Below are 16,629 nucleotides of genomic sequence, written 5' to 3'. Positions count from 1 at the left end.
CAACCATCTTTACCAAATTAGACCTAAGAAACGCCTACCACCTACTCCGTATCAGGGAAGGTGATGAATGGAAGACAGCCTTCAAGACCCCTCTGGGGCACTATGAATATTTGGTTATGCCGTTCGGGCTGTCTAATGCCCCCTCCTTTTTCCAGGCCCTCGTTAATGACGTCCTTAGAGATTTTATTAACGTGTTTGTTTTCGTCTACCTAGACGACATCCTTATTTACTCCGAGTCCCTCGTCGAACACCAAAGACATGTCCGCCTAGTCCTTCAAAGGCTGTTGGAGAATAAGCTCTACGTGAAGGCTGAGAAGTGTGAGTTCCACCGTCAGTCAGTTACCTTCCTCGGTTATGTCCTCGAGAGCGGACAGGTGAGAGCGGCCGAGGATAAGATCAAGGCAGTTCTGGACTGGCCCCGTCCCGAGACGCGTAAGCAGCTCCAAAGGTTCCTAGGCTTCGCGAACTTCTATCGGCGCTTCATCAGGAACTATAGCCAGACTGCATCCCCTCTCACAGCTCTAACCTCCATCAAGAAGGCATTTACATGGACTCCACTAGCTGAAGCCGCCTTCACGGAGCTTAAGTCCCGGTTCTCCAAGGCTCCCATCCTCGTACAACCCGACCCTAGAAAGCAGTTCGTGGTGGAGGTTGACGCCTCGGACACTGGGGTTGGAGCCGTATTGTCCCAGATCACGGACCCTGATCTGAAATTACACCCATGCGCCTTCTATTCCCGCAGACTCTCTCCTGCTGAGAGAAACTATAACGTCGGGGATAGAGAACTCCTGGCCATAAAACTGGCGTTGGAGGAGTGGCGTCACTGGCTGGAGGGAGCAGAACACCCCGTCCTTGTCTGGACGGACCACAAGAACTTGTCGTACCTCCAGTCAGCTAAGAGATCCAACCCTCGCCAGTCCCGTTGGTCTCTGTTTTTTGCACGTTTTAACCTCTCCATCTCTTATCGTCCAGGGTCTAAAAACACCAAGCCGGACGCCCTTTCCAGGGTCTACTCCCCAGATGACTCTGAGGAGAGTCTGGCCCCCATCCTGCCTCCCAGCTGTACGGTTGGAGGCTTGACGTGGGAGATGGAGGACATCATCCGCCAGGCCCAAGTCGCCGAGCCTCCCCCGAATCCTGTCCCCAGGGTAAGATCTATGTACCCTCAGTGGTCCGTGCCCGTTTCCTGCAGTGGATTCATGCCTCAAGGTTCTCCGCGCACCCTGGAATCAGCCGCACCATAGGAATGGTGAACCGCAGGTTCTGGTGGAGGTCGGTACACAAGGATGTCAAGGAGTACGTCTCCGCCTGCACTGTTTGTGCACGCAATAAGTCATCCAACCGACCCCCTGCGGGCCTGTTGCAGCCGCTACCCATCCCCAAACGTCCTTGGTCACACATCGCAGTCGACTTTGTCACCGGACTCCCTGTCTCTAAAGGTATGACCACTATTCTCACCATTGTTGACCGTTTCTCCAAGGCCTGTCACCTCGTCCCCCTGCGCAAACTACCCACCGCCGCACAGACTGCCTTATTACTTATAAAACATGTCTTCAAGTTACATGGTATCCCCCAGGAGATCCTCTCCGACCGCGGACCCCAGTTCATCTCACAGGTCTGGCGCCAGTTCTGCTCCGCCTTAGGGGCCAAGGTGGCTCTCAGCTCTGGGTATCACCCCCAGACCAACGGACAAACAGAGCGCATGAACCAGGAGCTGGAGACCACCCTGCGATGCCTCACTTCCACCAACCCCGATGATTGGGCCCAACAACTACCATGGGTAGAGTACGCACACAACAGTCATATTTCAGCTGCAACAGGTCTTTCCCCGTTTGAGGTTGTTCTGGGCTATCAACCTCCGCTCCTCCCGTCAGACGAGGATAATATTTCGGTCACGTCAGTGCAGCACCATATCCGGAGGTGCCACCGGATCTGGAGTGACACCATCTCTGCCCTGAACAACTCGTCTGCTACCAACAAGAGGCTGGCCGACCGACGAAGAGTCCCGGCGCCAACTTACTCCGTTGGACAGAAGGTATGGCTGTCCACACGGGACGTTCCCCTAAAGTCCATGTCCAAGAAGTTGTCCCCTAGGTTCATCGGGCCGTTCGAGATTCTGGCGCTGGCTGGTCCCGCAGCAGTTCGCCTACAACTCCCTCCGTCCCTGCGAATCCACCCTACCTTCCATGTGTCGCAGGTTAAACCAGTACATTCCAGTGAACTGTGCCCTCCGGCCGAACCCCCTCCACCCACCCTGGACAGAGATGGCCAACCGCTCTTTGCCGTCCGTCGCCTCATTGCCTCCCGTCGACGGGGTCGGGGCTACCAGTACCTCGTTGACTGGGAGGGCTACGGCCCCGAAGAACGGTCCTGGGTCCCCGGATCGTTCATAGTCAATCGCACCCTCATTAGGGAGTATTGGGACTCTCAACCCTCGACCTCTGATCGGCCGCCAGGTGGCGTCCGTTGAGGGGGGGGTACTGTCAGGGTCTGTGTTTGTTCCCCTTGTTTGTGCCTTAGTTCATTTCCTTTAGTTATTATTTACTGGTCTCCGAGCCGCTATTCCTTGGACATCCACCAGAGGTCACCTATGTGCCACCCCTGGGAAGCGGCAGAGTTCAACCCGGGCACACACCTGCAGCTCGTTGAGAAGGCTCCTGCCCTGGATATAAGCAGCAGCGCCACTCCGTCTCATCGCCTGAGTGTTTGCTCACCTCGGTACTAAATGCTCCAGAGAAAGGCCCTCTGCGATCTTCGTTGTTGCTAACTTTGTTGTTTCCCTCGTCAGAAATCCAGCTGTCTTCCCGTTGTTCCCCGAGACCAGTTACCCCGAGTCTGTGTGAGTCTGTCTCCCCGTTGTGGATCACCTGCCTCCTGTGTCTTCCCCCGACGCTACCGGTGTTGCCGGTTTTGACGCCACCCCTCGTGTGCTCGTCTTCTCCCTGTCGTGGATCCTTCTTCGGCGAAATCCCCTTCGGAGTGTTCCGGGTTAGGAGACCCACGTCCGAACCTCACCGGAGAAAAGGAAAGTAACATCACCTTCGGAGCCTTCCGGGTCAGGAGACCCGCGTCCGAACTTCACCGGAGAAAGGATTGTACAAGACCGGAACCTACTCCGCCATCCCTGTCCGCTCTCCAACGTTTTCTAGTTCACGCCACATATCCACCCAGCTCAAGTAAGCCCTCTCTGTTTACCTCCGGATCCCTTTCCTACGCAGCCTCTAACTCTGTTCTCTCATCGACAGTAGACGACCTGGTTCTTCATTCCAGTATTCACCATCCTTCCCCTGACTTCAATAAATCATTATTGTATTCATTATCGTCTCTTCTGGTCGTGTTCTCGCATGTGGGTTCGAAATATTACATCCACCATGACACCCTGAGGGTTTTTTTTTCTGGCACACCTTCCTCTGTGAACCAGACACCTGGTTGATCAGGCAAATCAAGCCTTTAGAAGAAATTGTACTTTGAAATGTCATTCACTCTCATGAGATGCTGGGAATTTTATCTCACAAGTGATTTACAGAAAAAAGAAAGTGGTAAAACAAAACTTTACCACTTGCTGAACTTTTTGGCATAGCAAAAATTTCAGCAAGTTCATCCAACTTGGTGATGGTTCATCCGACTCAATTACATTATAGAAATAGAAAATATTTCTATGTTTAGTAGACAGGATAACGAGTTAAATGTGATAACATTTGCTAAGTTTTTGAATAAAAAAACTTTACATGGTGGAGTAGTTTTACTCCGCCATGCTTTTTTCTTCTACCTGTTAATATTATTTTGAAGTAACAGTATTGTGAACCAATTCTGGCTACTCGTTGCTTCACTGAATAAAGAACAATTACCTTTTTTACTCTTACATGAGTCCAATCTTTAGCTTTGCTACCAACCTCTGGTTGGAGGTCATGTTGCAGAAATAAGATGCAGAAATATAAATCACATACAGCTTAGTAAAAGATACTGTGCATTTATTGTCCTCAATAAGCATTACATGTATATACTGTTGAAAAAAGATTTTTACATATACTGTATAAATAGATACATAATTTACATGAAAAACTGGGATGCACTCCATGCCATGATGTTCAGAGTTTAGGTCTCATGGCATCTCAAGGTGTCAGCATTGCAGCCAGTGGGCTGAGGGAGGAAATACAGCTTTATTTTGTAGCAATTCAAGAGCTACCAGCTTTTATCGCTTCAAAAAAAATTAATCAACACAGAAACTCCAAAGCACACAAAGCTTTAGTTTGGGGACCAGCTAACCCAGGGGTCCCCAAACTACGGCCCGCAGGCCGGATCCGGCCCGCCTCCACATTTGGTCCGGCCCCTCGAACACATATATATATTTTTTGTCATAGTACCCCCAAGAATTTAAAACTATTTTCATCGCTGCTGGTGAGGAAATAAATTCAATGTTGAACTACACAAAGTCTGAGTTTGGCATTTTGTAATTTTTTTAAATGAACCATTCCTCTGGACTGCAGTATTTTTAATAGCTACAATTATTTATGTTGAAATTGTGCCCTTACTATACACAGTATGTTTTTTCTGGCAATATATATTTTATACTGTTTTAGTGTCAGTCTATTTGCTGCTGTTACACAGAAATGTCCCCATTATGGGACAATAAATTATATTTCTATTTTATTCTATGCTCTTTCCAGGACAACAGCATATAATATATTTTGCTTATTGCAAGATATTGCTTACAATTATGCTTATTGTAATGTTTGATTAATACAGAACTATGTCACTGTTCATATTAAACACCATGGATAAAGTTTTGGATGTCACTCAAGTTTACAAGACTATTAAACTAGATGAGTGAATACTTTTGTCATACATATAATTCTAAATATTCTGACAAAACAAAAATGTTGAATCCATCAAAGGATCTTTCCGTTACATCTACAATAGAAATATGATTTAGAAATAAGCCAAACTGCACAGGAATTTATTATATTACAAGTATTATAGCATGGTAGTGATGTGTATAACTTCGGGATTAGTTTCAAAGTCTACCTTCATGAACCTTTGATCCATTAAGTGAAATTTTCCAAAATACAACAACCTGGTTTGTGCTCTGATCTAAGTCGGCCGTGTTGCCCATATTTTCTCTGGAATAACCGCATGACCAACTCAAGACTTTACAGGATTCTATTAATTCAGTCTCTAAGTTTTCCACCCTGTGAGCATGGCCTGTTTGTTTTCTCTGTCCTTGCATTTCCACCTGTTTATGAACTCCACCCTGCTCTCATTGTTTCCTCCTCCTTAAGCATTCCTTCTGCACTGTCATCATGTCCGTCTGTCTTGAAGATTCTCGTTGTGTGTGCACATTCCAGGCTAATCCTCCCATTACAGTCACTTGACCTCATTAAAGTCGGTTTTTGAACTGAATCATGAGGTTGACTGCTGTGTTTGTCACCTTTTATGTCTTGGTGATCAGTTTGAATGCTTAGTTAAGAACAGTAAGAGTTGCATTGCTGTTCTTCATTTCTAAGCTATGGAATCAACAGCTCTAATGAAACAGAAAAGACAGACTGACTTTACATAGCACTTTTTACATAGCTCTTTTTGCAGTCAGTAGCTGTGTTTCCATTAGCCATAGAATTGTACAAAATTGATTTACAAAAATATATTTATTTACAGCAGGGGTCCTCAAACTTTTTCATGTGATGGCCACATAACTTTTCCCTTCTCTGGTGGGGGCCGGAGTCAGTTTGTAACAGAAAAAGTGTGATGATTGCAGGAGTGCCTAAATGTAAAAAATTCTTGTTTTCCAGAAAGCACAATCAAATAACCTTCTCTGGGTTCTTCACAGAAAAAATCCAAGAAATAACACTATTTATGAAATAAATACCGTATTTTCCAGACCATAAGCCGCACCGGACTATAAGCCTCAGATATCTCTGCCGCTCCAGGTTTTCCACAACAATGCAACATGCAGCAGAGGGGCGCGGACACCCAAAATTTGAGTCATAAAAGGTCAATTGAATATCACTTTTATTATGGTTGAAAAAGAAAAATTTGCCATGTTTAGATTTAACTGAACTGATTACGGTAGTTTCCGAACGGTAACTGTAACGGTAAAAGTGCTGATCCTTCGTGTTGCTACTAGCATGTGCTAAATAAAAATGGGCGTCGTCTTCTTCTTCTTCTTCTTCTTGCTCTTCTTCTTCTTTAGATTTCAACGACGGCTTGCATCCATTGTTGTTGCACTACTGCCATCTACTGGATCCTAATATCTATACCTCAAATTCTCATAATGATCCCAGTATTATTTAAAAAAATTTAAAATCTTCTTTTTCCCCTCAATGCTATTTAACTGATCAACAACATTCTCAAATTTCAATTCCCTATTGAAACCTAATTCCGTTTTAATGGGCGCTTTCTTCTTTTATTTCCAATTTTAACTTCCAATGATTCACTTCCTGCTAAAGAGCCCCCTGGTGGTTGAAGAAAAATCCACATATACAACGGGCTATAAGCCGCGTGGTTCAAAGCTTAGGAAAAAAAGTAGCGGCTTATAGTCCGGAGAATACGGTATATGAAAAAAAATCTAAATGCTCTCTGGTATTGTTCAGGGGGCCGGACCAAATGTGGAGGCGGGCCGGATCCGGCCCGCGGGCCGTAGTTTGGGGATCACTGATTTACAGGGAACATATGCCAATTTGAAAAAAACTTTTTTGACAAAATGTTTTTGCACAAAGCTGAAGTGGTTTTTCAGCTGTATCAAATTTAATTTATCACAAAACTGCAATGGAAACACTTTTTCTGCATCACACAAGTCACTTGATCAGCAAACAGATGTTACTTCTGGCAGAAAAGGTGAAGAAGACGAGGAAGACATGCTATGTTTTTTAAAAAACAAGCTTATTCACATGTGATTTTAATTGTGTTTCTTATTTAATAGAAACATCCCAATTGCAAAATTGTGCTTTTCCAACATTAGTGGAACAAAAATTTATGCACATGTGTTATGGAAATGCAACAACAGATTATTTAAGGGTATATGAGAGAATGTAAGTGTTTTAGTAGCATTTATCATTAAGGTGTTCCATCAGAGGATATGTAGTCTTATCTGTTATTTGTTGTATGGAGTTGGTCATGTCAGAGTTCAAGTCATCTTATTCAAATTTTGGCTTTGATGGAAAGTATATCGGTTAGTATGTTCAACAATCTGAGAAGCATCAAAGTTGAAGCCTATCGTAAACTGAAAGTTGCTGAAGCACTACTACGATTTTTCCCCGTCTAAGCAAGTTTATTATCAACATGGAGTAAGAGGAAGACAAACTGAGAAAGAAGCGCTTGTTCCAGGGTCAACATCTATAAGCTTGAGCGTCATTTGCAGATGCCTAAATGGACAAGCCAAATGCATTCTGGACAGAATTTTATGACCAGATGAGACAAGAATGGAGAATCACATCTGATCAGCACAGAAAGGAATAACAAGTATTCACATGCCATGCTGCAAAATTCAGGAACAAAGAACAGGCACCGAACTTTAGTGGAAAATCTTGAAAACTGTATTTGAACTCCAACTAAAGTTTGAATGCTGACATTGATTCACCCTGTTGTGTCCTGATGATGCTAAACACAAAAAGGCTTCCGACATTGAATGTGGCAGGATTATTGAGCTTCACAAAGAAGACATTACAATCACCCATCGCTGCAGAGTATGAACATAGTAGGAGAGCTGATGTAAAAAAAAAAAATCAATGGTAGACCCAAACATGGATTACCTTAAACGCTTCACAAGACCTGATTAGGTGCCCATAAAGTCAAGCTGATTTTGACCAAAATGAACATCTTTCTGATGTTGACTCTATTAAGTAATCATAAATGGCATCTGAGAGGAAACATCTTAAATGGAATTTTTATGTCTTTAAACACTGAGACACTGAAAAGTCAAAGAAAGTTATGTTCTATGAAGAGAATATATGCCTTTGAAAATATAGAGGGTTGGAGAGCAAATGTGTGGGTGTGTGTGTGTGTGTGTGTGTGTGTGTGTGTCAACAGCTACAGATGGCAGCTTCCAACCTGCAGCCTGCTCTAAAGGCTGGCTGAGGCAGGGGCCTAGCACAAATATCTCAGTACACTTGAAATAGGTCAAAACTAACTTACAAATAACTTTTAGTCAGCTATATGATTTTGTCCAATAGGCGCAGTATTATTTAAAATCAACTTTTTTGAGCTTTACATCATGTTATTCCATCATCAGAAACATGGACTGTTACCTTGACTCTTTCATGCACATTTGAGAAATCCTTTCATTACCCGTGGCAACCATCCAGCTTTGCAAAACGACTGAACCTTTTTGCCTGGAGAATACATAACACTGCCCTGGCAATAATTCTTGAAAAGTACTAGTTCCATTGGCAGATTTTTTTCATTATACAGTAAGGTAGGTAGGTTAGGTAGGTCAAAAAAGAGTCATTTTTGTAGTGTTGCTGTCTTCAGTGCTAACCTCTTAGTTTCTTGCCCCCCTTCTGAGACCCCCACTGCTAGAACTCACCTTCCACTCACTTGTCGCTCCGCCCTCTGCCTGCATGACACAAGAAACACAAAGAGCACACCACCAGCTCCTGAAATTGGACCCCGTCATGTATACAGCCCCTTCTCCTCCAGAACTTCACCCTCAGGATACATCTCATTCATAATCTCAGCAAATGCTCTCCTCCAGGGAGGTATCATAACCAAATGGAACTCCAGCCAGATGTAGCTTCAATTCAATTCAAATAACTTTATTTGTCCTCGAGAAGCCGAGCGAGGCACAGGAGTATTAAAAATAGACTTATAGCTGATAACTCTGACAGTAGAATTAATAAAATTCACACATACTAAAATCTAAAAGGTAGTACATATATATATATATAGCAAAAGTCATTCATTGAAGAGAAAAAAAAGAAAAACACATGATGTTAACAGTTGAAATAACAGTAAATTGTAGAGAGCAGTAAAAGAAGAAATAAGTGAGGTCAGTTTGTCCTCCAACAACCTAAGCCAGTAGCAGCTTAACTACAGAGATAACTCGGGATAACCTAAACACTCAGTCATTTCATTAAGAATAAGCCAATAATTATGAAGCAACCAAACATAATTTCCAGTCTAAGACATCTGAAATGACTAAAACAGAATACAATGTTTTAAATCAATTTTACATTTATGTTTTGATTCTCATTCTACCTTTTCTCCAAGGTTTATAATGTTAAGCAGTTTTTTGCAGTTTTCCTCCTCTTTGTTTTTACCTTAGTTTTGCCAGCAGAGGGCACCGTTATGTCTTTTTTTTGGATTTGCATGCAATTGTCACGCATTTACATGCACAGCTGCATGTTCAGGAAGCTACGTCACTGAGTTCCTCTAAACATGTGAGCTCATAACTGGAAAACATCTACGAGAGCTGCATTGTTTGGTTATGTTATTAATTTTATGCTTATTTACAGAACTTTACTTGTTCTGTAAATAACAAGTAAAGTTATTTACAGAACAATAAATAACTTTATTTAAGGCCATTTTAAGTTTATGGCCTTAAAATAATTTAAGGCCATAAACTTGTATATATTTTCTTGTGTCCAACAAACTCTATTCCCATGATAGTATTGATTTTATGTGTTAACTATGTCAGAAACTAAAACACTTTTGGCTTTTTCATACATATATTTTTTTTCAAACACTGAATTTATTTTAAGAGACAAAATCAAAATGTAGTGATTGAAACAACCCTTCTCAAAAATGTTCAGTAAACACTTAATGTGACCATGATGTTTTTAGAAGACTATTTTTCTAAAACAACTATAGGCCTGTTGTTCTGTTTGGGTGTATCAATCTAAACTATTGATACCAAGGTAAGTAAGGATTAGTATTGGATTAATGGGTGATGACGTCAGTATTGTTTTTGTAGTTTTTCTTTTACGGTGTCGAGCAAATTACTGGAATTTCCTGACAGAGCTCATTCCAGTGCATGTGCAGGAATTAAAACACCAAATATCCAGAGCTCACATTTTCATTGTGAGAGCAGGATTTTATAATTTTGTTAAATTTGCATTCAAAATATCTGCTTTCTTTCAAATACAATCTCTTTAATCACCCAATTAATGCAGCTTCACAGTAACACTGCTGTGTGTAGTAGAAGGTAAAAGGAGCAGTACTTTATTGTCCTTCTACACTGTGTTATATAGTAGTTAGTAAATAAAAAACACTTAAAACACTTACTTGCCTAAAATCTTTGCCCTGTATTTTATTACAATCAGAATCTGAAGTCAAATCTGTTAAAAAAAAAACAACCCATAAATAATACAATTTCAAGAAAAAATATCAGTACCAGAATTGGTATTGGTGATACTAGCCATGAATTTACTTGGTATTGAATAAATACCAAAAGTGCAAGTATTACACATCCTTCAGGCTTTATAAAACTATCCAGTAACCACAGCTCATGGTCAACACACAAAACCTGATTATCAGCATTCAGACTTTGGCAGCAAAGCTGCAGACTCTCTGCAGTCAATCTGATCATCTCTCTATCAAAGACAAAAGATAGTGAAGCGTGGAGAGATTTCTAGGAGAACAGAGTACGCAAGAATGTAACAATTATGGGCATTTCAATCAGGTTAAATCAACCATAATTTAAATAATTTAACAAAAAGAATATCAATCATATTTCAAACTAATCAATTTAAAGTTAAAGTTGAAATCAAAGTTCACTTTCAAAATATCAAGAAAAATAAAATAAATTAACTCAAATACTCAAGCAGAGTGGGGAAATGAAAAAAATAAGTAAATTAAATAAAATATATTGCACAATATCAACTTAAATGTAGCTACATCCTATTTTAATCAATTTCATTTGAAACTCAATATCAACACAAAAAGTGCCAGAACACGCACAAAATCAGCGATTAGGTTACCTTTGGGAAGAGAGTGGGGCGTACTAAACAGAAATCAGCTGTTGCAATCCCGGTGACGGCCCAGGTAACAAACGCCAACAGTTCTAATAACTGTTGGCAATCGAGCAGAAATTTTATGCTAAAGCAACAGTGCTATCACACAAACAAACTCACCAAAGGATCAGATCAGTAAATGCAAAGATTTGTGGGGTTCCATTTGTGTCAAAAATTATGGGGTTCCATTTGTGTCAAAAATAACCTCATAACAAATATCTAACTTGAAGCTAACTTCACTGTGGTATAACGCATGCGCAATCTGATCTCCAAATTATGCCCCGCCTCTTCCGTGACACCTCTCACATACAAAAAATGTAGTCCCTCTCACATATACAAAAAATGTCCCTCACACATACAAAACTGAATCTTTCACATACAAAATAATGAGTCTATATTTTATTAGTTTATATATGCAATCTTAGTCTTGTGACTAAGACAAAAAAAAAGGTTTGCGTGTGTGATATTTTAGTAGTGTATGTGCGCAATTGTAGTATTTTGTGTATGCGTGTGCGACATGTTAGTACAGTGTATGTGTACGACAAAGATAAAATGTGTGTGCGTGTGCGACATGTTAGTCGTGTGTATGTGCAATTTTTTGATTTTGTGTCTGTGTGAGATAAAATGTGTGTGCGTGTGTGACATTTTAGTAGTGTGTACGTGCAATTTTAGGATTTTGTGTATGCGTGTGGGAGAAAATTTGTAGGCATGTATGACATTTTAGTAGTGTGTATGCGCAATTTGAGTATTTTTTGAGTGTGCGTGAGTCTTTCGTAGTGTGCGAGAGACAAAATATAGATTTTGTCCTAAACGGCCCCTCATAGAATACGGCAATACCTGAACTGAAGTAAAAACATAGCAGAAGATGATAGAAAAAAATCTAATGAGATTAATATTCATGATGAGGAAAACAATAATCTATGACAACAGACCTCACTGACAGAACTAATATGGCACAAAATATGAAACATAAATTACCCACAGGAAATAATCAAACCAAAAGCCAATAATCCAAGAATTGTGACACCAGTGTATTTAAGATAACATTAACCTGGTATTTATCTGGTAAATATTGTAGATACCACAAGTTCTTACTTGTGGGTTTAAAGAAAAGAAAACAGTAAGTTATAACTTTGATATTTCACACAACCTGTTTTTTTTATTTTTCACATTAGAAGATGGGGAATAAAAGAGTAATTTTCAGTGTCTTTAAATGTCACCTTCTTTGTGATTTTGTGTACAAAATGTCTGTTCTTCAAAATTCTGTTGTTTATAAAGCCAGAAGGCTGGATATTGGAGGGTAGTGTATTTGAATTTTGTGCAGTTTCAAACATAAAGAGAGATTCAAACATAAAGAAAGATTCCTTTGCAGATTTCCTTTTGACTTTTAAAGCCCAGCAATGGTAGTGCTGAGTTGTGCAGTCTCAGTGAGAGAGGGGGCAGGGCAATGCCTTGCTTTGGAGGAAATCTGGAACCTATAAACTTGAGCAACTTCTGGGACAAGGAGGCAAATGTCACAACATTTAGATCTGGTTGGCTGCGCAGCAGGTCTCTCTCTCCGCCTCGTCACTTCGACTGGACCAATCAGTTAGGACTCATTCTTCTTGCGTCCTGAAGCTTCAATGTCCTAAAATCCATTTCAGGCCAATCAGGGAACTGAGTGGGAGGGCAGCTGAAATATTCACAGTTGCCTGCCTTTAAAAATGTACACTCACTATACTCTTGCTTCACATGCTGCTTCAGGAGAATGACGTGAGAGAGTTTGTACCTCATAATGCATGCTTACAGAGACTGGAAGAGATCATTGTCGGGTTTTCACATGTGTGGATGAAGGAGATGACATTGAGTGCTTGCTCTTTCAGTTTGGCTTGATTAAATATTCCCCAGGGAGAAGCTGTAAAGAAAAGGACAACAGCAGTAGAAAGACAAAGCAGAGAAGCAGAGGAAGGATCTCAAGAAGAACAGAACAGAGGAAAAAGACAATACACTTGAAAAAACTGGGTAAGCACAAGAGCGGAGCACATAGAGCAATTGAAAGAACTAAAGGAGAGGAAGAGTGTCAAAGTATGAGAGAGGATGAACTGTCCAGAGATGATCACCCTAAAGGCAGGGTGGTTCCCAAAGAGAAGCTGGCAACTCCGCTTTCTAACGCCTGTCCTGTTGTTGTAGCCACTCCAGGCATTACCGGACATAAACGACAGATTGGCTCACACACAGAGGATCACCTTACTCCACTCACTCCTACCTCAACGGACAACAGCAACAAAGTCAAACCAGAGGATGGCATTCAGATACACACCCCAACAGGTCCCAAAAAACTCAAACAGAGCCCTCAGCATCAGCCGCCTTCTTCCAGCCCCTCGCTTTCTCCCCTGCCGGGTCACAGTCCTGGAGGACTCCTAACCCTCGAGGACCCACATGCTCAGCGGGCCATTGCCAACATCCGCGAACGCCAGAGGACTCAGTCGCTGAATGAAGCATTTGCCTCGCTGCGCAAGATCATTCCAACTCTTCCCTCGGACAAACTGAGCAAAATTCAGACTCTCAAGTTGGCATCCCGCTATATTGACTTTCTGTACCAGGTTCTGCAAAGCAACGAGATGGACAGCAAGCTTGCCGGGTGCAACTACCTGGTGCATGAGAGACTGAGCTACGCCTTCTCTGTGTGGAGGATGGAAGGGGCATGGTCAACAATGTCTGCAGGTCACTAGCTGGGTCTGATAGGTCAACAAAGTTGACAGAGAAGGATTGGTACAAACTGAGCTCTTCTGTAAGCCACATTAGCCTTGAACCTCTTGAGGTTTGTGAATCAGATAGCCTCTGAACTGTTATTTAAATGTTTCAACTGATTGCTGGGGAAGGGACACTAGAACACACTCAAAGTAAGACCTCTGTATGAATGTGTACTCTGTTTACATTGTTTTTATTTAAGTTTAGAAAACTGGTCTTCATTGAAGAAGTTCAAAGACTATCTCTACAAACTTTCCTCCACATGAGAAGAAATAATTTTACTTAAGGTATTTTAATCCATTTGTTTTCTTTGGATTTGAAGTCATAATGCTGTTTGAATCAGCTGCTCTCCCCTAATTTTATCACTGCATCCATCAGGCATACATACCACAAGCCAAATTTAAACTTTATGTTGAGTATTTTTCTGTATGTCTGCTATATCTTGGGTTAGCAAGAGGAATTTTGTGTGAGATATATAAAACCCAGCAGCTGTAGGGTTTAGATGAAACTCTTAAAACTGATCCTGGATCTTTGCCTTACCCAAATCCTTTCAACTTTTAATTTTCCAGCCCTTGAAATCCCTTGGCCACCTCAGAACTCGAGAAACAGCGGAAAATGTAGCCATGGGCAGTTGCCTCTTTTAAAACAAAACCAAGCCCCTTTGTGTTTTCTCCTGGTTCTAAAGAGAAACTCCTGTTGAAATATTTTCCTCCAGTTCTGGCTCAAATTTAGCTTGCATGGCACGAATCTCTGATACAACTACAGCTTGCTGACGAGGAGGCGTAATGAAAACAAACAGTCTTTTTACAGCCATTAATCATGTGTGTCATCATCAAAGGGGAGGCTGATGTGGCTCCCCACTGGGCTTAGCATAAACCATGGGCAGAGATGGAGGAGGTGAGAGCTGATTTATGCACACAAACGTGGACGTGTGTATAGGTGTAGGCATGTACACATTCCCTGCAAATTGCATGTTCTGCATGTACTAGGTTCTAAAATTACCTCTGCCGTATTTGTTTAAAGTATTACCAGAGTAAAGTTTACTTTTTTGTCCCATTGAAGCCCCATGGTTTTTATTTTTACTGTTGCTTTTATTTTAACAAGTACAAAGAGAATTGAGCAGGCAGGTTGTTAGCTTCCAAAACAAACCCATGACAAATTTGACAAACCGCTTCTTGCTTCAGTGCCAGCATGCAAAAAGATCGGCAACATTTTGCAGTTTCCAACTGAGATGAATAATTTTAATTTTTTTGAGCCCTGCAGTCTGCAGTGTGGTCTCAGAAGGCTTAAGCCTTAAGGTCTCTGGCATATTAGAAGATGCTTGACTTTTCAAAATGACACATCATCCAGGAGAGATAATATTGAATAAATTGTAAAAGAGTTGCTAAAATGTTCCAAATTACTTTTCAATAAATTAAAAAAAAAAAAAAAGTGTATTTCTTCAAGCAAATTGTATGGGAATTTTTTTAAATGGTTTTTGATGTTTATGGCCCCATTTTTATCTGGGTTACCTCTAAACAGGTATTTGCATGAAAACTGTTCATCTTGATTCTTGAGTATATAGAACAGCACCCTTTGTCAACTTTACAGATTCTAAAAATCCATATTTGTGTTCCTTCCATAACTTTTTGCTTTTTATTTTTTTACTTCAAGTTAATAAATAAAGTCTCAAATTTGGCAAAAAGTGGCACTTTATTACAGGCTGGATAAGAAATGTATCTTTTTACCTCTGCTGTCAAGTTATCGCCATGCCTCTTTACCATGATTTGCTGCATTAGTCTAAATATTGTGCTAATTTCAGCTTACTTATATTGATACAGATAATAAAAATAAAAAAAATATCTTGGAAATTAGATGTGCATTCACCTAATTTGTATGAAGACTAAAAATTTTGGGATATTTCTTTAAACCAAATACATATTATTGAGGGCCACTGTTGGCAGAAACTTAAATTTAAATATCCTGTTCACACCTGACAGTAACGTTTTTGGATACGTTAGAGAAAGAACTAGAAGACGATTTGTCTTTTTTTTTAGACCGTCATTCATTTCTGGATGAAATAATGAATTGTAAGATAGTAAAATGATGACAATTTTAATGCTAGTGGGATGTATTTATGACTTCAATTCACAATAGAAAACCTGGTTCACTTAAGCTAACATTAGTTGTCAAGCTGCTAGTAACATAAACTAGCATTAGCCATATTCAACATTCACACTTTGACCGAAGAATTGATCAAGAATTTGAATCTACTGGATTTATTAAGGACGCAGCCCTGGGTCTCCAACGCCGAACCATGGTTTTGTTTGCGCCGAGCTTACGTGCAGAGGCTCTGTTTCCCTCATGTACTGCCAGATCGATAACCCTCAACTTAAAAGCTGCATCATATGAGTTTGAAAACATTTCTCCGTCGTGCCTGCTGCTAGCATGTGCTTGTTCTAAATCTAGTAGTGTCCAAAGTGGGTCCTCGAGGGCCGGTATCCTGCATGTTTTAGTTCTCTCCCTGATTTAACGCACCTGGATCAAATGATGGCTCGTTAGATGGCCTAAGAAGAACATTGACATACTGAAAAGATTGTTACTACCACCAGGGAGAGCCCTAAAACATGCAAGATGCCGGCCCTTAAGGAGCGACTTTGGGCACCCCTGTTCTAAATGAAAATTAGCACTTTCTTCTTTGATTTCCAATTTTGAATTCCAATGACTCATTTCCTACTAAAAGCCCCCTGGTGGTTGAAGAAAATCCACAAAAAAGCCGCACCGGGCTATAAGCCGTGTGGTTCAAAGTGCAGAAAAAAAATAGCAGCTTATAGAAAATACGGTACCCTCTTAAAACTGCTTGGTGAAAACAATCTTTGGCACTTCTTTTCTTTGACGATGAACGCTGCAAAGATTTATTCGGCTGCCATGCCCTCTTGGTCTCCTGCCTCTCGTTAAACTCTCCTCCTCTGTTCCT

At 41.0% G+C, this 16,629-nt stretch overlaps 1 protein-coding gene across 1 annotated transcript; it reads left to right on the top strand.

The window, feature by feature from the left end:
- Window positions 1-12,648: 12,648 nt before the first annotated feature.
- LOC103466863 (uncharacterized) lies at window positions 12,649-15,348 on the top strand. Its single transcript, XM_008412745.2, has one exon. It carries the CDS (start codon window positions 12,722-12,724, stop codon window positions 13,652-13,654), a length of 933 nt encoding a protein of 310 aa, XP_008410967.2. The 5' UTR covers window positions 12,649-12,721; the 3' UTR covers window positions 13,655-15,348.
- Window positions 15,349-16,629: the final 1,281 nt, after the last annotated feature.

Source organism: Poecilia reticulata, chromosome 7 (assembly GCF_904066995.2).
Source record: "Poecilia reticulata chromosome 7, P_reticulata-male-v2, whole genome shotgun sequence".
NCBI classification, from domain to species: Eukaryota; Metazoa; Chordata; class Actinopteri; order Cyprinodontiformes; family Poeciliidae; genus Poecilia; species Poecilia reticulata.
The sequence above is the reverse complement of the archived record's forward strand: the minus strand, read 5'-3'. Positions and strand labels throughout refer to the sequence as shown.

Bases quoted from the DNA above. Each gene is read 5' to 3' on its own strand.
- LOC103466863 (XM_008412745.2), top strand. From the start codon at position 12,722: ATGCTTACAGAGACTGGAAGAGATCATTGTCGGGTTTTCACATGTGTG.